At 46.3% G+C, this 19,699-nt stretch overlaps 2 protein-coding genes across 5 annotated transcripts in view; both read right to left on the bottom strand.

The window, feature by feature from the left end:
- Erich1 (glutamate-rich 1) overlaps positions 1 to 19,699 on the bottom strand; it is a gene marked incomplete at its 5' end in the record, with an annotated part of 52,793,804 nt that overhangs the window by 19,918,924 nt on the left and 32,855,181 nt on the right.
- Positions 1 to 19,699, bottom strand: part of Dlc1 (DLC1 Rho GTPase activating protein) — a 379,420-nt gene that overhangs the window by 13,094 nt on the left and 346,627 nt on the right. For all 5 annotated transcript variants that reach the window (XM_087589032.1, NM_001370997.1, XM_087589033.1 and 2 more), the window contains 5 exon segments: positions 16,238 to 16,309; positions 11,651 to 11,732; positions 4,944 to 5,007; positions 2,041 to 3,464; positions 1,237 to 1,413 (listed from right to left, as the gene is read on the bottom strand). In XM_087589032.1, the coding sequence (XP_087445158.1) occupies positions 1,237 to 1,413; positions 2,041 to 3,464; positions 4,944 to 5,007; positions 11,651 to 11,732; positions 16,238 to 16,309 (1,819 nt within the window).

The raw sequence follows: 19,699 nt of genomic DNA, 5'->3' as shown, positions 1-19,699 counted from the left end.
GTGGAATGTGGAAGAACACATTACAGTCCCCACTGAGAATCTGAAGCACTCTGGGATAGACTGGTCGATATGGATTTCTGTCATTGAGAACAAAGGCTTCTGTATTTAGCAAGGCTCCTGTTACTGCCTTAGCTAGGAAGTGCTTTGAGGCCCGTGTACATTCCTAGGAGGGAGGAGTGAGAGCATCTCAGAGCCGTGGACCCTGCCTCAGACTACGTCAAGCCATTTGGGCTGGTCGCAGAGTGTTCCAGTGACATGGGCTGCATCTCTGTTTTCCTAAAGATTGGACTACAAGCTCCCTGACGTTGAGTGAAAAGATTCAGGGACGACTGGGACACTACGAAACACAGAGACCTGGACCCAGGCACAGTTCTTGTCTTTGCACTATGAGTGTGGGCAGAGATTATGTCCCGCCCACCACCCATCTACCCTGACTGTCCACATCTTAAGACTGTACACCCAAGGCTGACTCTTCAAGATTATGATGCTAGACATCTAATACATTTCAATTTTAAAAATATATTTGTACATAACAGATAGAACCGGTCTCCAAACACCAAAACAAACAAACAAACAAACAAACAAACAAACCCCAAAACTCAAAGAAACAGAAGCAGTATATACATAAGATATTATAGCTAACCATTTATTACTCCCTGAGCATTTTTGCCAGAAAGTTCCCCACCCAAATAAACAACAAAACAAAAAACCCAAACCCAAAATAAAAAACTTTTTAGCACAGGTAGATTTTCTTGTCATGCTCAAAACTGACCGACAACGTGATGGTGTGTGGACTCAGCGTAGACCAGGGCCTGAGTTCAATTCCAAACACTGTTTTTAGAAAAAGCCTCTAAAACCATGCACGGGTATGGATATGGTCAAGTAGCTTCGTCCTATCTCACCATTTCTCCTTCCTTCCTCCTGGGATCCTGACGTGAGAGTGTCAGTGTATTTAGCTAGTGGGGGTTATTCCTACAGCTGGCAAGATGGCTGTGCAGTATGACGTCACAGGAATGCAATCTCTCATGGAAAGGGCCGGAAACCCAACCAACCAGTCCTGCAGCTAACTCCCCGAGGCTCCGGGAGCTTTAGCTGTGGAGACTGACTGCCTAAGGATGACAGATTGGCCATTTTGACAGAAGACAGAGCAGTCATACGCTTAGTGCTGGGGACAACCTCAGGGAGTGTGATAACATCACCCAGAGTGACTGCTCGCCGCGCACTTAGCTCTCTTACCAGCTGAAGCCATGCTTGTTGGAAGGCGTGTACTTTTCCAGCAGGGCCGTCAATTTCAGGAGCGAGTATTTCTGCAGTAGGTTCATCTGGGCCACAGACTGACAGTTAATCTGCAGAGACACAGAGTTCAGGCTCGGCCGGTGAGAGCTCTGAAAGCTATGCCATCTCAGTCTGTGCCTGCAAGAGAACAGGGCGGGAGGAGTGAGACGAGACAAGACAGGTCAGAAGCTGCTCACAGGGACCCCCAGCACTGACACTCCTTTCCTGATTTCCCTCCATTGTAAAATAGCCCGAAGGTTGGTTCCAGAGCACTGCAGATATGTGGACTCGGGACACTCAGGCCTCTTAGACCTCTTACAGAAGACAGACAATGTCTATGCATATCGGGAGCGCCCTCCTATTCAGTGCAAGTTTATAAGCCCGATTGCTTATAATAACCTGCTAAATGACAAGAAGACAGTTTCTCCCCTGAGCATTTCTCATCTGTGCCTGGCAGAGTCTGAAGATTTGGAGCTGCAGGAAAACCAAGTGTACAGGCACTTAGACCATTTTAACCACTTCTAAGTACACCCCAGGGTGGCATAAAGTCCGATTATATTGTGCAAACACCACCACCTTCCAGGATCCACTGCCTGCATCCTTCATGACCAAAGGTTTACAATACCCTCCCTTCTTTGGGATTGCTAGGGTCTCCTCCTGGTCGGGCGCTAGGAATTTACAGGACTGCGAATGTCAGACTGGATCTTGCCAAGCAGACCCTTCTTGATCCCCACCTTAGTCTGGAGCCGGAAGTAAGGGCCTTACCTATTACACCTGGTCAGGGAAGCCCCCACCCCTGAGTCTCTTCTTTCGGGGATATCGGTGGGCTCCTCGGGCTCGTTGAGGGAGTTGCCTGTGCTGTCCAGGTCACTGGGTGTCCTTCGGTCGTGGTCCACGTCCAGGTGTATCTGTTTTGGGGACGACGGGCAAGGAGACACAGAGTCCAGGGCTGAGTCCGAGTCGCCCTCGTCTGAGAACTTTTCAGACCACTGGTTGACTATCCGCTGCATCCCCTTCACGTGGTAGAGAATGTCATCGAGCTCAGGGAAGATGTCCTCGTTCTCCAGGTCGGCCAGTTCGCCCGAGCTGGAGTAAAGGATAGAGCCCGGTACGTTGTCATAGATGCTCATACGGCTGCTTACGGAGCTGGAGGAGTTGCGTCTCTTCAGCTCCTTAGGACTGTCGCTGCTGTTTTCTCTCCGTAGGCTGAGGTGGCCAGGGCCGTGAAAGCTTCCAGTCCTCCAGTTCACAGAACTGTTCCCCGAGGGACAGAAACTGCCATTGGAGAGGGCCTTGGGGAAGGTGCCAGGCTTGTGGTCTTCGGGAATGTAGAACACTGTGTCCTCCGGGTAGCTCTCTCGGTTCTTATAGTTCTGCTCTGTCACATTATTAAAGGCAGACTGACTGAAAGGGTCGAAGCCCTCAAGGTACATGCCCACCCGCTTGTTACAGGTGCTGAGGCTCCGTGTCCTGGTGACCGGGCTGGGTGTGCTGACGGCACTGCTGGTCTCTGACTGACTGCTGCTACTGCTGGTCTGCGTGGAGTTAGACACACTCCTTTTTCGTACCATGGGCACGTTGATGTGGTTGCCATTGAGGGCCGAGATCTCCACGCAGTTCAGCTGCTTCAGCTTCTCCTCGTCCATGCCCTCCTGAAGGATGGGAGCGCTGATGATCAACCCCAGCTTGGAGGGTGCCTTGTGCTTGCTGTGGTGGGAGCCCTTGAGCTTCAAGCTCTCCATCCGCTTGAGCAGGCTCCGAGTCTTAGACTTGGTGTTCTTCTCGTGACCTTTCATGCTAAAACTGAAGCTGGACAGTTCCTTGGGGGACGGCAGGCTGGAGAAAGAGTCCTCGTTGCCTACAAAGTGGCTGGAGGAGCAGACGCTGATGACAGAATTGGTCCGGGGTGTCGTAGCCTCCCCGCTGTGGGGCACGTGGGTGGGGGCGCTGCTGCTGGTGCTGCTGAGGCTTCGGATAGAGGACACCTCCTGGTGCTCACTGAGGTCTGTCAGCATGCTTTCGCGGCTTGTGGCGCTCTGCAAACGGGAATTGTCTGGGGACCCAGGGATCGGATCCTGCTTCGGAGAAAAGACATCGAACTCTTCAAGCCGGGACCACCGCTTACTGTCCCTCTGGAAAGTCCACTTGCCGCTTATGGCACAAGGCTCCTCTTCATCTGAATCCTCACTCTGCAAACACAAAACGAAGCCATTTACGTGCTGGGCCAAGAAGGGCACGGAAGGCAAGACACAGGCTAAGGGCTAAGACACAGCTCAAAGGATACCTCCGGTGCCCATGCTCACTTCTTGTGAGTCTCAAAGATGGATCTAAAAGCTTCATTATTATTTTATTTAGAGAATATGTTTGCATGTATGTGTATGTGTATGTATATGAATGCTTGTACCGTGTTCAGAGGACTATCAGAGTTTCTCCTTCAACCATGTAGGTCCTGGGTACAGCACTCGGTTGTCATGCTTGGCAACAGGCCCACCGTCATTTCACCAGCCCAGATGTAAAGACTTTAACAGAAGTCTGACCAAATGTTGCCAGCTAAACAAGTTGTTTTATTGAAACCCTGGCTCTTTAGGCCGTTCATGAACCGCTCACAAAGGGGACCTCTGAGATTGGCGAAAATTCCAAGCATGCAAAATATTCTGAACTGGAGCTGGAAGTCAACAGCCGTGGGACTCCCTCTGGATTGCCTCCAGTTTAACTCTGCCTATTGACAGAGTGTGTTTATATTCTCGTGGGCAATTAAAAAATAAAATAAAATAAAAAGCTATTTTCAAACAGTAGACTGTCAGCTGAAGACACTAGGTGCCCAAGGGAAAGTCAAGGTATTTCCCTAAAAGAACCGGAGACCAGATATAGAGCCATCGTGGGTAGAGCACCAGACTATTCCCTTCCAGAAGGGACGTCAGACACAAGTCAGCATGCTGGCTATCCTTGCCCCGCCTGCGGAAACTAGCGCTAGGCCCAGTTTGCTAAGACACCAAGCACACAGTATCCCACACTAATATGGAGATTGCTGAGCTCAGTGGGCACCAAGGTTCCAGATCGCTCGTGGAAAAGGTTTAACATCCTGGACTGTACAATCTCCTGTCAGGAGTACGTTCTTTGGGCAAATTTATCCCTCTTTAATTTTCGATAGCAATTCCTAGCACTGCCTCACCTTCTCCAAGGGCTCATAGCTCTGACCCAGAAACAAGAGTCCTGTGACCTACCACCACTGACAGAGTGTGGGGTTTCCTGCCCCGGCTTCGGCTTCTTCCTCCCTGCCCTCGCTCCACGCCTCCCACAGTGTCCCCCAAGCCAGCCTTCTCTTTCATCTTGACAGCTTTGAGATGGGAGTTACTGCTCCATCCAGGAAACAGGAAGAGGTCCTAAGGAATGTTAGCTTTATTTCCTCTGGGGAGCAATGGGAAATTCCTCTGAGATTCAACAGGCTTCATGTTTTTAATCACACGGTAGCCATGGGAGAGTAACATGATTTCTTCAAGTCCAGAGCAATAGATATCATAATCCACGCTGACTCCGAATACGGGTTTTAACACGCGGGATGGACAAACGGGATGTTTTTACTGAGCGTCAGGGTCCTGTCTGGGTTTGTGTGCTTGCTGCCCTGCCCCCACCTACCCCCATTCCAGTTGTGCGGTTCTGGTACTCACTCGCTTCCGGTGAGGACTGATCTCCAGCTTCATGACTGCACACTTGTTTAGCGTGTTTAGCCGCCTACAGAACAGAGAAGGGACATGAGCAAAGAGAGGAAATCACGAACGGGCTGGCAAACATGTCTTCTGAACAACTGATACACGTAATGAGCTTCTCTGAACTCATTTCTAATTTAGGCAGACATGCTACACTCCCCTTACAAAGTGACAGGTAATGGAGTCCCAGCACGGTGGTACCCGTCTTTAATCTTAATACCTAGGAGGCAGAGGCAAGGGGATCTCTGTGAGTTGGAGGCCATGCCTGGTCTAGCAAGTGAGTTCTATTCTCAAAAAACCGGGACTAACTCAAAGGGGCCTTTCTATTTCTTGTACCATTGGTTTACCCTTCACACCCAACTTTCTTCAGTAGATAGCGTACTATAAGGTGTCGGTGGCCGGTCCGCTTCAGGGGCAATGGGACAGCAGTAGGAACTGGGGAAGGTTGATGGCAAAGTGTTCATTCAGTGCCTCCGTCACACTCAAGAATTAAGAAGGACAATGGGCCTTAGTAATTTCCAAGTTGGAAGGTGACTTTTACGGCCTAAGTTTATTATACGGAGGCAAAGTTTCAGCCCTCTTTAGTACTCAGTGCCTTCTAGTTTCCTATCAGGAGACAATGTTTCCCACATAGACAGAATAGCACAAATGACTATTTTAAACATCTCGCTGAGCTCAAGCAGTCCCTTAGGACACAGTCCCCTCTGAGACAGGAGTCAAACTGCAGCTTTGAATGTGCTGCCCTCATCATCGGTGACATCAGTTTAACATTAGAGAAACGGGGATGGCAGAGTAGCTCAGTGATAGGGTACTTGCTAAGGACAAACAAGGGTTCAGGGTTCAACCCTGAGTACAACGGAAATCAATCAATCAATCAATCAACTTCACTAAAAGTCACAGGAGAAAACAAAACCAATAGCACTGTTAACTACTCGCTAACTAGTGTTCAAAGTGTGAGTGAGAGCTCCCCAGGCCTCAGTTCATCCTATTACCTTCCAGATGATCATTGCCAACGTCTTCCTTTTACATGTGTCTACTTGTTACCTCAGAAGTTGCATATACCTCCCCATCAGACTTGTACTTCTTTCCCAAGTTACTTTGTGTCATGGAGTAAGAGCACTTAATTCCCTCTACTTCTAGCTGATCCTGTGCCCTCAGTGGCCTTATCTCCCGGGTCCTGCCTGCTCTGACAACTTGGATGCACCAGGAGAGGCAGGCAGTCTTTCTGAAGCCTGATAAGCCTGCCTTTGATTCCACAGATTATGTGGAAGGCTGTTTATAGAATAAACAGAGATAAAGCGAGGATACCCATGCTCAGAAAACCTCTTCTTGCCTGGGAAAAGGGGGAGAACCGTTGAGAGACCCTGGAAGCTCAGAGGGAATGTAGGGTCTCTCTCTGAGGGGCCTCAGTTAAATGACACACCCAAATGTTTCACTCCCCCAAGTTTTTCAAGGCTTTAAGAATGAGCAACCGTTAAGTCAGTCTTGGGTCTGGGTTTCATTAATCGAACCGGTAATCAAATCTCCACTTGACTCCATTTGGGCTTTAATGGTTGAGTGGTGTTTATAACCAAATTTACTAGGCATGGAGGCCTACGGGCTTGGGGAGGTGGGGTAACATCACACACTCCGGTTTGAGCCAAACAACAAAAGATCCAGGAGGTTGGTTTGAGAAAAAGTCAACTTTTATCTTGCTATGTTGGCAGCACCAGACTAATGGTATTACGTTCCTGAAGGCCGTGCTTACTCTTGGGGTTTCCATGGTGGTCAATTATTTCCTCTCACTCACCCGAATCCCCCAGGATCTCCAAAGAGTAGGACTCTCACACTTACAGAGGGGTCCTAGGGATATAAGATAGTAGCTCTGGCCAGAGAAGAAACTCATTTCACAGAAAAGAACAGAAGGATGGTCACCAGAACATGGGAAGGGACTGGAAGTCACAAAGAGGCAGGCGGCAAAGGCAGCACCAAGGGGACTTGGCATACCAGGGTGACTCTAGCTAGCATTCATTTTGTATTTTAAAATAGCCAATTTGCATATTCTCCAGACAAGGAATGATAAATGTAGAAGGTGGCAGATACGTTAACCTCCATGATTTGGTCATACACAAGCATTGGAACATCACATCCTGCCACACAGACACACAGTCATGTTATGTCAACCAAGAATTAAAATACAGTTCTAACAGGGGTTGGGGATTTAGCTCAGTGGTAGAGCGCTTGCCTAGCAAGTGCAAGGTCCTGGGTTTGGTCCCCAGCTCCGGAAAAAAAAACAAAAAACATACGGTTCTAACTAGGAGAACTGCCACTGTCTTTGGGTGAGGCACTAGCTCATTCTTTAGTCCTCTGACAACCTCCTACGACATACACCACGATTTATCTTTATTTTATAAAGGACGAAAGGGGGGCTTAGAGAGTTCAGGAATCTTTTTCAAGGCCCCTGGACTTAAACACAGTGGCTCTGGTGCTCAAAGACAGCAACTTCTACAGTTGGCTGTGAAACAATTATTAATGATGGGGGGAAAAAATGAAGCCAGCTGAGTAGATCTGAAGTAGCATCTTTCAGTGGCTGAGACACTGCCACCAGTAACCATCTGTGGCCTTGGGCGTTCGCACCTCACCACGGCCTAAGGCCAGGCTCCAGCACCACAGGAATGTGCCTGCCTTATCTCCTAGGTGCCTTGGGTCTTTTTCCAAGACAGAGGGAGCCAAAGGTGAGGCATTAAAGCTTCAGGAGCTCTGGAGGTCTAGCCCTCCTTGCATTTAAAATAAGTCAGAAGAAATAAGAACACAAAGGCCCTGAAGAAAATTCTTCAAATTCCTGGAAGTTTTCCTGGCATTCATACAAAAAAAAGTGTTTAAGCTCCTTGTTGTTGGGAGTCATCCTAGCACTTGGGAGGCTGAGGCAGGAGGACTGCTGCTGTGTTCTAGCCCAGTTTGGTCTACATAGCAAAGTCCCACCCCAAGCATCCCCTATCTTCCCCAATTACTTGAGTCTCTTTAAACTGAATGGTTAGAGCAACAAGGTTTGAATATCTCCACAATGCTCAACACGGCTTTGGTGCATCAAGGTGGTGCTGGTGACAGACAACATAGTTTTGTTTTGTTTTTTTCATTTGACAACTACTAGCTGATGTCTTTCACAATTCTTTTCATGTGTTGGTAGAAGGAGTCGGTTTTAATTCCAAAGGAAAACTGCGGTCTGACATGATCCCGAAAGCCACGGGAAGACGACATTTCACAAGAGGCATCCCGGCATGGCTCGCAGTGTACGGTGGTCAGTGTGTGCTTTGAGACACCACTGAACACTCTTCCAGTTCTGAGCAGAGCTGCTCATAGTCAAAGCCTGCCCAGTGGGCTAGGCTATTACTGAAGTTAGCAAGACTGAGGGGAAAGCATCTCTCCAGGGGAACAGGTCCACTGCTACCTTAGACTAACACAGTAAGAATACCAGGCAGGGGGCTGGAGAGATGGCTCAGTGGTTAACAGCACTGCCTGTTGTTCGTCCAGATGGACCTAGGTTCAAGTCCCAGCGCCTACATGGAGGCTCGCAACCATCTGTAACTCCAGTTCCAGGGGAATACAGTGTTTTCTTCTGTCTTCATAGACACTGTACATATACTGTACAAAATAAAATACTCATACACATAAAATTTTTAAAAATAAAAAAAGCCCACTAGCCTAATAATTATAATTTTTGGTCATTACTAGACTTTATATTTCAGGAAGTCCACTGTTCAAACCCATCCTGTGTCTAAGAGTCTTCTGCCCTGAGTAAGAAATATTTTTTAAAAATCAGCTCCTTTTAGCTTTGTATCGGAGCAGCTGTAGGACTTACGAGTGTGGAAATATGAACATTTTCTGCCCAAGCAGAAGCCACTGTGACAGCACACAGAATACGGTTCACCTCAGGGGAGAGTTCACGAGGTGAGGAATCCCATGTCTACAACTCACCTTCTTAAATGTCTAAATGGGGGAAAGATGCACGCCCATTAAAAGTCTGTCCACAGAGAAGACCACCACCAGCCAAGAGGAGAGATTTATAAATTAATACACCACAGCCTTGTTATCTGATGGCAGAGGAAGCATCAGAAAGCCAATGCAGGGCTCTTGAAATCTGCCTAAGGCTCTCCCATCTGTTCCCTTCTCTGAAAGCTCAAGTCACTGCCACGATGTGGGTGTGTGGACAAGGGCCTTGGGCTTTCCATCGCCCAATACGTAATGATGATTCTTACTATAGTCTCTGAATAATTTCTCTGTTTTAACTAAAAAGTCACTTTTTTGAGGGAGGATCTTGCGGTGTAGCCCAGACTGGCTTCGGATTACCAGTTTGTTTTTTCCCTCTGCCTCCCTGGGGCTGAGATGATAGTGGGCATTTACAGGAATAAGACTTTCCTTTAAAAAAAAAAAAAGAAAAGAAAAAATGTAAATGCAAGCTGGCCTTTTGCACTCATCCTTTAAATGTTTTTTTTTTTTTTAAAGTATCATACCTCACTTGTATGAAGTATGTTAGCTGACCCAGAACGCATGGCCAAGTCTGAAGACAGATAAAGCCCTGTATGGATCTAGTCTCTTCTATAGGATGCGGCTTCTCTTCTCAGGTTATGGGGTTATGGGGTTCAGAGCTAAGCGTAAATCAAACTGTAGAGTATGCCTTTTTCTTTCTAAAAAAGAAAAAAGTTGATTTCGAACTGGCGTTCCGGGGGGGAAAAAATCTTCAAGAATTTTTTTGACATACTGCAATGGTATTTTTCTGACCCAGAAATTCCTAAGCTGTTGATGTGGTTCCACGGGCCGACTCCCAAAATGGCTTAACGTGTACGAGATGGGTGATCTAAAGCTCGAGAATTTCCCAAGATGCTTCTTCCAAATGACCTCATTCATATGCACTGCCGGCAGTGATGACTTGAGAAGACATTGATTCTGCCATGTAGCGAAGCGCAAAAACATCTCTACAATGTCGGCGGCAGGGCCTGTTCCAGATGCTGGCTTCTTACCCTCTCCAAAAAGGCACCGGTGACATTGCTCATTCCAGAGGGCACAGTGGTGACATTACACACTTTCAGAACACTAGGTTGCTTTCCCCAGAAAACTGTGTGCACAGCCTGCACACTCTGAAGCTCTACACTGTTTCTTGGGGGGTAAAATATGTTTTTTTTTCTTTTCCCAAACTCTAAATCTACTCTTTTCCATGCTCTATTCTAAACATATAACGTATCTTTTCCCAAAACTTCACTACTCAAGCTTACTGCTTCAAAAAACATTATATAAGAAAGGGTGTGTGTGTGTGTGTGTGTAGTATATTCATAGTCGTTACTGTGTTCTTCTCATACACAGGAAAAGAAACACCAGACATCATTTCACCTTAAGATGCTTTCCCCAGTTAAAGTAAACACTGAAATTAGGGACTGGATGGAGAGTCCAGTCGTGCAAGTGTGAGGGTCTAAGTGGACCCCCTGCATCCGGGTAGAAGCCAGGCATCACAACCCTGGAGCTTGGGCTGAACTGGTGAGTTCCAGAGTCAATGAGACCTTGCTTCAAAAGAGAAGGCTTGGAACAGCGGAGGAGGACTCTGGATTCTAACCTCTGGCCTCTGTAAGCATGCACACATGTTCACACGTTCACACATAGGGACAGGCATATATGCGCTCGCGCGCGCACACACACACACACACACACACACACACACACACACACGAGGTCAATTACTAAGTCATTTAAAAGAGAACTGATTGTTCTTGGGGGTAAAATATGGTTTCTTTTTTCTTTTAGAAATTGTACCAACACGTGAATTCTGCCTATGCATATTCCTTTCCCTAGAACAGGGCGATGGAGGCTTTTCAGTTTTGAGAAAAGTTACAAAGCGATGAATAATGGGAGGTGAATCGAAAATGTCACCCAGGGTTTGAGAGGATTATCTGGGGCCTGCAGAGCCTCAGGTTTTTATTACGTTCACTTCTCTAAACCCCAACCAGCTGCTTTTCAGCCTGGAGAGCGACCAGCACTCTGAATGGCACCTCTGACAGCTTTATTCAAAGTTCCCATCAATGCATGTTTACTGCCTGTCTCCTGTACATTAAAGGCTGTGCTCAGTGAGTTTACGGCCTACTTAATCCTGTCATCACTCTACCTGGGGCAACTGGAGGTCCTGAGGAGCCTCCTTGGAATTCAAGGACAACCCTGCCTGGCTCTCTGTGCTAGCCCCTGTCTGTGACTCTCTCATTCCACTCTGCACAGTGGCAGCCCTGACTCCCTCACTGTACCTGTGGTAGGTTCTGTGAGCTCTTGAGAAAGTTTGCTGCTTTTGTTGTCAAGTGATAACGCAATATGGGATGGTGCTACCCGAGGGCCTCGGAGGCCAGCGCTCCGCCCATTACATAAAAGCAGTTTACGTTAGCGGTCATCCAACGGTCTACAGCGGGGCAGCATGAATCACTGTGCCATCTGATAATCAAAGACCTCATGTGGTCTAAAATAAAGCAAACCGGAGTCTGAGAGACAACTATCATTTTTTGTTTAACTCTCCGGAGACAGGGGGTGTCTCTATGCAGCCCCGGAACTCACTCTGTAGACAAGGTTGGCCTTGAACTCGGCTGGGCCTGCCCCTACCTCCCGAGTGCAGAGATTAAAGCACCATGTTTTTAAAAGAAAGGAAAATGTCAGGTTACCTGCAGAGAGCCTCGATGGCATCTCTGTCCAAGAAGTCGTGTTCTCTCTTGACCAGCGCAATATCAATAGGAAACAGGAGATCTGTAAGAAGAATGAAGACACGTCCATTTGTCGAGAGCCTAGGAGCTTGACAATTAGACTCTTCTGGCAAGATGCTGAGTATCTATGGCTCATACTTCCTAGCAAGCTAAGTGGATGCTCTGGGCCGGTCTAAACCAGCTCTGGTTCTCTAAAGCTTCTTTGTTGCAGAAGTGGTTCAAAATGACTGGAAGGTAGTAAATACCTGCTGTAAGTTATAATTTAAGCTAGAACGAATCCTGTGAGGAGTCCCCTTTGTAATGTGGCTTAAACCAAAATGTCCTTGCTCAGAAGTCATCAGGGAAGGGGGCCACGGGGGAAAAACAAAAGCAAAAGCAAAAACAAACCAGAACTCAGGCCAGGAAACTTATCGAACAATGGCCAGGAGCAGCTGGAGGGACTGGTCCATTTACATGATAGGGTAGACTGCAGAGAATTCAAGATATGCCATTTTAAAACAAATATTAGCAGCCGAGGGGTTTTTAAGTTGCAGTGAAACAAAGGACCAACTATACAGTTACAGTAAAACAATAGCGCCCAGCCCCCACCCCCCCATCAGTAAGAGTCCGGTTCTCTCAGAACAATGAACCACTTGCATAGGTCTGAAGATGCCGGTAAAGAGAGCGGGCTAGGGGAGCCTGGGAATATGGAGGGACATAGGGGGAGGGGTAAGGCAAAGGCTGTTTACTAGGTACTGACAGGAAGCCAGTGGAGGAATAGCTTCTCCTGTCATGGTGTACTAACAAGATGCCTCTGAGTGACCGTGACAGTCTTTCAAAATGGCTAGGACAGAGAGGCTATTGAACGCTCCCCAAGACAAAGCAGTCATGAATAGCTGGGGAGTCAGATATGCCAGCTACTCTGTTCTGATCACGACACATACAGGACTGCTTGCCCTTACCCCATGTCAACTGAACATTAAAAAAAGAAAAAGAAAATTGCTCCTTGGGTTCTAGCTTTGGAAATTAAAAAAAAAAAAATCCCTTCACGATGACACACGCCTTTAATCACCACACGAGTTTCAAGCTAGAGACGGTATACATAGAGGTTTCAGACCAGACATGATTACAGCGAAAACCTATGGATAAATGCATCCTGTAGATCAATCCGGGAGAAGGAAGACATTCAGGAATGACAGAAAGATGACCACAGCTCCAAAATCCCACTGGGTAAAAGCAAGCTACCATCCTGTGCAGTTCAGCTACTAATGCTGACTTATGGGCTTCCCAGTAAAAAGCTCATTAAGTATGGCCAATGTCTGCCTCCTCTGGGTTGCCAAGAGGCAGAAGACACCGCCATCATCATCACCACTACCACCACCATCATCATCACCACCACCACCACCACCATCGCCTACACAATACTCCTGAGCTTTGAAGAGGAAATGCTCGAGCTGGGTAGGCGTGGTGACTGTTAGGAATTGTAGAGCTAACTAGTCCTCACGCCCTTATTTCCGAGTTGACAGGTTGACTTCAACAGTTTCTAACTCATAATCTCTGGTTTTACGGATAATACAGAACTCCATATTCCTAAAGAATCCCCTTTTTTAGGGATACACTTACAGCATCGCTTTTAAAAACAATTGGGAAAGATATTTCGTCATGAGTTCACCATTTGATCCTTTCTTCCGGAGGCAAGGGTCAGATTAGTCTCACCCTGATGGACCATACATGCAGACCAAGGACACAGTTTCAGCTCAGTGACCAAGAAAGATATACATGGAGCATAATAGTCCAACCTTATATTTCTGCATCAGTAGACAGAGGGATGACCACACAGTGAAGGCTGACAGTGACTATGAATGCAAATTATAAAAGACTAAACTGAACCAAGACCACATAGCCCCAGACTTTATTAAACAATAAGCCCAAATCAGAGAATATATTTTTAGGTAATATATAATATGAAACCTATACGTGTGAATGCAAAGGATTACTTCCTTGCCTGTTACGCCTATGTGAAAAAGCAGACGAGCTATTTTAGTCGACTCTAACTTCCTGTGCTGTACTGAAGGTCACTTTTCTGATCCAAATGAACAGTTCTGTTTTCTAAAAACATCCAGTAATGACTGTGAGGAATCCGAGAAGTCCACTTTCTCTTACTTGCTCAGAATGTTTTCAGAAGGAACTGGTTTTTAAAAGACAGACACAAGTATGGTCTGAACCCAACCTCGAGGTTAGGTTTAGAGGCAGGAAGTACAAGTATCCAGGTTCCAAATAAAGCTAATCAGAAGATGGGGCCCCTGAGGGCTGTTATCCTCTGAACCTGTATGGCTTATTAACCTGGCACGGGCGTGGGATGGGGGAGAAACCACTGCCTAGACCTCAGCAGGGCACACTCCGGAGTCAGCTGTGTTTCAAATGACGTGGGCAGGTGTGGGAGTCCCAGGTATCAAACGAAGAAAAAAAAAAAACGGAGCTTGCATTTTAGGGCTGTGAAAATAAGAAAGGGGCTGGAAATTGGATTTACCAAGACCAACAGGCACAAGAAGGTGTCACCCAGCAGCACATCAACACCCCAAACTGAAACACCCCTACCTGACTGAAGGAAATGGAACTCTTAAAGAGGAGAACAAAAGCCACCGCTGGGAATCCAATTACCTTTATCTCCAGAGAGCTGTAAATTAGAAAAGCCCCAAGTGCTGCTCCCGCTTGCTTCCACCTCTAAAGCCCTTGAGTAAGTAGGTCAGGAGTTCTGTCTGAAGGCGAGCCACTCACCACATTAAGGAGAATGGTGCTAAAACTCAAAACTAAGTTTTCGGATAGGCTGTGAAACCGAGAGACAGTAAGCTGCTTCAGAATGTAAAAGCCAACAGTCACCCATACGTTCTAGTGTCATTGGTACAAGAAGGTACCCTATACACTACCCCAAGAGGAAAGTACGTGCCCGTCCGTCCAGCTCCAAACCCTTTGATCTACAATGGTGTCCAGCCTGCAAGGTAGGCTAGGGCAGCTGTGGCATGAAGTTTTGGAGTAACCAACCAATATCTGATTGACTTAAGGCCCTCTCCTTGAAATGGAACACATACTTGCATGACTAAGAATCTGAGACCAGAGAGACCAGGGACTTTGGGTAAAACCAAATACTACTGATCGTGTGTGTGTGTGTGTGTGTGTGTGTGTGTGTGTGTGTGTGTGTGTCACACACACACACATACACACACACACACACACACACACACAGAGCAGAACAAATACAGAGACTCAGAGCTAAACATTATGCAGAATGGGAAACCTTGGAACTCAGCCTTAAGGGATGTCTCCATCAAATCTCTCCCCTCAGGGCTCAGGAAGCCCTACAGAAGAGGAGTTAAGAGTTTAGCTGTATCACTATTTTAAAGCTGTACTTATAAAATGACTTCACGTACAGATATTAGGTCTCCCATTTGAATGAACAGCTAATACATTTTAGAGGATACAACGTAAGTATCAGCCTACAGACCCAGAGACCCACAGAATGAGTTAGAGACCACTGCTCTTTCTCTGTCCCCAGCATCCTGTCAACTTGACATCTAGGAAGAGAGATCCGCAACTGAGAAAATGCCCCTCTCAGATTGGCCTGTGTGCGTGTTATTTTCTTGATTAATGATTGACACGGGAGGGCCCAGCCCACTGTGGGCGGGGCCACTTGGACAGGTTGTCCTGGGCACTATAAGAAAGCAAGCCAGTAAGCAACCTGCTTTGTGTCTTGGGGCACATTCAATAGCCTCTCTTTCCTAGCCATTTTGAAAGACAGTCATGGTCACCCATAGGCATCTTAGTAGCACAACATGACAGGAGAAGCTATTCCTCCATTGGCTTCCTGTTAGTACCTAGTAAACAGCCTTTATTGATAGGAGTGAAAGCTAGCACAAGGGTTGTGGGGAAACTGTGTATTACCAAATACAGTATGTATTCGGATCTTTGTTAACCAGAAACCTTACTTCTAGGCTCGGGCAAGTTAAACTATTATACATGTGTGAGAAAACACAGTAACAACCAATGTTCAGAAGTAACAGTTTATAAGAATAAAACAACTAAGATCCCCACTAACCGTAGTATAGATAGAATGACCTTTAATCCATTTGATGGAGTATTACATTGTAGTCATAGAAAATGAGCTGTAGGAGCACACAGATTAGAGGAATCTTAGTATAATACGACATGAACGGAACAGCTCTACCTAATGTCCTTCTTCTTTTGTGAAAAGGTAGACATTACACAAAGTACACCTTTCAAGAATGTCAATAAAATTACAGATAATGAGTACATGGAAACCAACAGAGTTCTCAGGACACAGGTTACTCTTTGTAGAGGGACAAGAAGACTCCATTCTTATGTAGGGTCTACTTTTTCTTTTGTTTTGAATGGTGGGAGTCTTGGGTACTTGCCCCATTGTTTAAAAAAAAAAAACAACAAACAAATGTGGAATAAGTAATAGAACATCTCCAAACGACTCCTAGGTCAGTATTGTGCATGAACTCAGTGTTACGACTGTGCTGACTTCATGAAATGGCATTCTGGGCTTACCTTCATACAGCTGTGCGTACTGGGGGAAACCAGTCACTCTCAGCCAATCGCAAGCTTCCTTGGCTTCAATTTCTAGAGAGAAATAAACAGACCAATTTGTTAGCCACGTTATCCCCACACGTGGATTTCCCGCATTAATACACTGATTCTATCAGACCCATAAAATAGAAGTTCTGTAAACCAATATATACCGATAGGCAAACCAACAAAAGGTCCTCGATATCAAATGATACCAAATGGCTTACATTTCATACATATTTCAATCTTTTAAAAATGAGTGTTATGATCGATTTTTTTTCTTTAAAGAAAACAGAAGGGGCTGGGGGCTGTGACTCAGTGGTATAGCCATGCACAAGGTCCTGGGTTTCCCTCCTGTTGCAGAAATCAATGAAAAAAACAAACAAAATAAACCAAGACGGGGGTGGGGGGGTGTCTCGGGGGTCTCGACAGTAAGTTCTAGACAAAGCAAAGCATGGTTAGAGTGCAGAAGGGCTTGAATAACTAATCTGAAACCTAGTTGGCCTAACAAAGATGTATGCCCTTCTGCTACAACAAAACACACCAGATACACCTTACACCTTAGAGTAGGACTTGACTGGGTACTATTAGAGCCCCTGGTGACACCAGAGAACAGAGCCTTTTAACAGCCAGAGTCCGACAAAGTGCCTTTAGGAACACGGTATTCACCAGTAGGAGAGAGACGGGGCTGCCTCAGGAAACCGAGGGCATGAAGTCACTCGCTCTAAGCATCTTGGCAGGCTAAAGGCCTAATAAAGGCCCCGGTTCCCTGTGGTTAAACAACTTGTAGATAGTATTGATAAACAGAGAGGCCAAGAGCCTCTGACAGACTGTGTTAAAACTCACTCAGGCACATATTTACAATCCTGTTAAAACTGACTCACAGAGGAGGCCCTGGACACATTAATTAGTTTCTGTGTTTGCACAGACAATATTCCTTTCAACTCCTCTTCCCACCTTCTCCAGGCCATGAGAGTGCTTAGTTATTTAAAGCTATTCACTTCTTTAAAGAAGCCTCAGCACTGCTAAGTCAATCCCGGAGTCCCGTCTTCATTGTGCCAGACGTCGGTCGGGTGGGCACTAGCACAAATACATCCTAGTACTTTTGTCTACTAGCTCTAACTTTTCCAACTTTCTTTTTTGGTAACCTTTTCTTTTCCTTTCAGGAAAAGCATCTTTAGAAAACTTTCATCACTAAGGCAAGTTGCAAAACCGTTACTGGGCACCCACCAAGGAGAAAACAAGCTGTGATTTGCCAAGCTAGCTAATACCCAAAACTGAAATACAGAGGATGACCCTGGGCCGTTATTAAATAGCATGGTAAACACTGCTCTCATGAATCGTTTAGCGTGGAGATACAACTTCAGGACGTGAGCATGAAGAGCCTAGAGGGGTGACAGTGTCGAAGAGCTTCCCTGCATTCATAGGGTACGCTACACAGATGCACGCTACCTGAGGCAGGTCTTCTGTGTGTGCTAAGGGGTAACATGTGGAGGCCAGAGGACATTTGTGAAAGTCCGGTCTCTGCTTCCCACCACAGCGATCTCAGAGCCAGATCCTAGGTCATCACCTTGGCGGCAGGCACCTGCTGAACCACCCTGCCAGCCCTCGCATGTTTTGTTTTGTTTTTTTTAAATCCATGTCTTAGTAAGAAATTAAGAAAGTTTTAATAAGATTGTAAAATAGTAGAGGGGAGAATAGGGGCGTTGAGAGAGTGCAGCGGTAAGGAGCCCGGTTCAAGTCTCGGCACCCATGGGGCAGCACAGGTCCTGGGGATCCTATAATCTCCCACATATACACGTGCAGGAGAAAACACTGATGCATAGAGAATAAAAATAAAAAATAATAATTTAAAAATTGTAAAACAGCTTCTAGAAGGATATTGCTAAGGAGAGAAGCCATGAAAGCCGAAGGCTCAGCGTTTTATTTTTAAGACTGAAAAATCACATTTTCCCTCTGCGTAGCCCTCTTGTCTGCCAAAGATGGCTGCGGGAGAAAAAAAACCAAGCCTGCTTGTTTTAAATAAGCCTTTTATTTTTTAATCATTTCTTTTATTTTTGGAGATTATATTACACCATTTCCCCTTCATTTTCTTCTCCCCAAACACTCTTAAGTATCTCTCTTTGTTTACAAACTCATGGTCTTTTAAACACAAACACACATAATACACACATATACACACATAAATACATAGTTATCTTCTATCTCTAAGAAAATGCCATGTTCTCATTCAACCCTAAACGGATGCCACACAGTCACTTTTAGGGTCACCTGGTTAGAAAAGAAATGATGTGGGCTGGGGAGATGGCTGTGTGGCTGAGAACGTTCACTCTGCAAGCATGAGGATTTGAGTTCGAATCCCTGCATCTATGCAAAAGAAACAAAACCACCACCACCACCACCACCACCACCACCACCACCATCACCGCCACCACCAAAAATCCCAGGTAGACTGGTAGGTAGACCTGAGGAACTCAAGACTCTCGGGTACCTTACAAACATACCAGTTCATTTCCTCACACTGATCCTAACATGTCGTCATGCCACCCTCAAAATAAAAGATCTTAAAACACAGATGGTGGTTAATACCTACCTCTCCTCAAAAAAAAAAAAAAAAAAAATGAGCTCTGTATCCCAGATGAGAGAGGGAACAGGGACTCACAGTGCTCGTTTCTTTGGGATAGAGTAGGCTTTTTTTCTTTTGGGGGGAAAATTGTAGCAATGAAAAAAGTTTAACATACTGAAAATAAATCCAGGAGATAGCTGGGTGTGTTAATGGTGTTCTTGCTCAAATCTGATTAGAGCAGTTCAATCCTGGTGCCTATGGGGGAGAGAACTGATGCCAGAAAGCTATACTTTGACCCCCACAAACATACCACAGCATGTGCATAGGAGCGAACGCTCGCACGCAGGTACATGGGCACTGAGACATCAGAGAACACAGAAGCCGGTGTGTCAAGGCCTTAGCATCCCCCGCTGCTCACTGTGAACCCTGCCACCTGGCCCTAAGGTGAGACCTTGAGTGCAGGTGCGTGGTGTTTTGAGAGCGACAAAGATGATGGTTTTTAAAACAGAAAGGCCTCCGGAGACTTCACAGGACAATGGCCACACAATGAAACTTGCAGGCAAGGCTTTTCTGCTAAGCAATCAACAGGCAAATGTTAAGGAGGAAACAGGAAATTTTTCTTGGAAGCGGCTTAGTCGTTGGTCATTCACAGCTCTGCCTGCACATGAGATGAATGAGCGCTGAGACCCTTTGTGCCTGGCTGGGAACCCTTAGCCCAGATTTACACATTTCCTGGCTGCCCGGGATGCCTCTTTCTTCTCCCCCACTACACCTTAACCGTAAGTCTGCTGACCTTCCTTTAGCCAGCCATCCTGCCGCTGAGCTTGCTGTTCTGAGCAGGTCCAGCGACAGCCTAGACATCTAACTGGGCTGCAATG

Source organism: Rattus norvegicus, chromosome 16, assembly GCF_021556685.1.
Source record: "Rattus norvegicus strain SHRSP/BbbUtx chromosome 16, alternate assembly SHRSP_T2T, whole genome shotgun sequence".
In the NCBI taxonomy this organism is placed as follows: Eukaryota; Metazoa; Chordata; class Mammalia; order Rodentia; family Muridae; genus Rattus; species Rattus norvegicus.
Note: the sequence above shows the minus strand (reverse complement) of the source record. Positions and strands in the feature narration are given on the sequence as shown.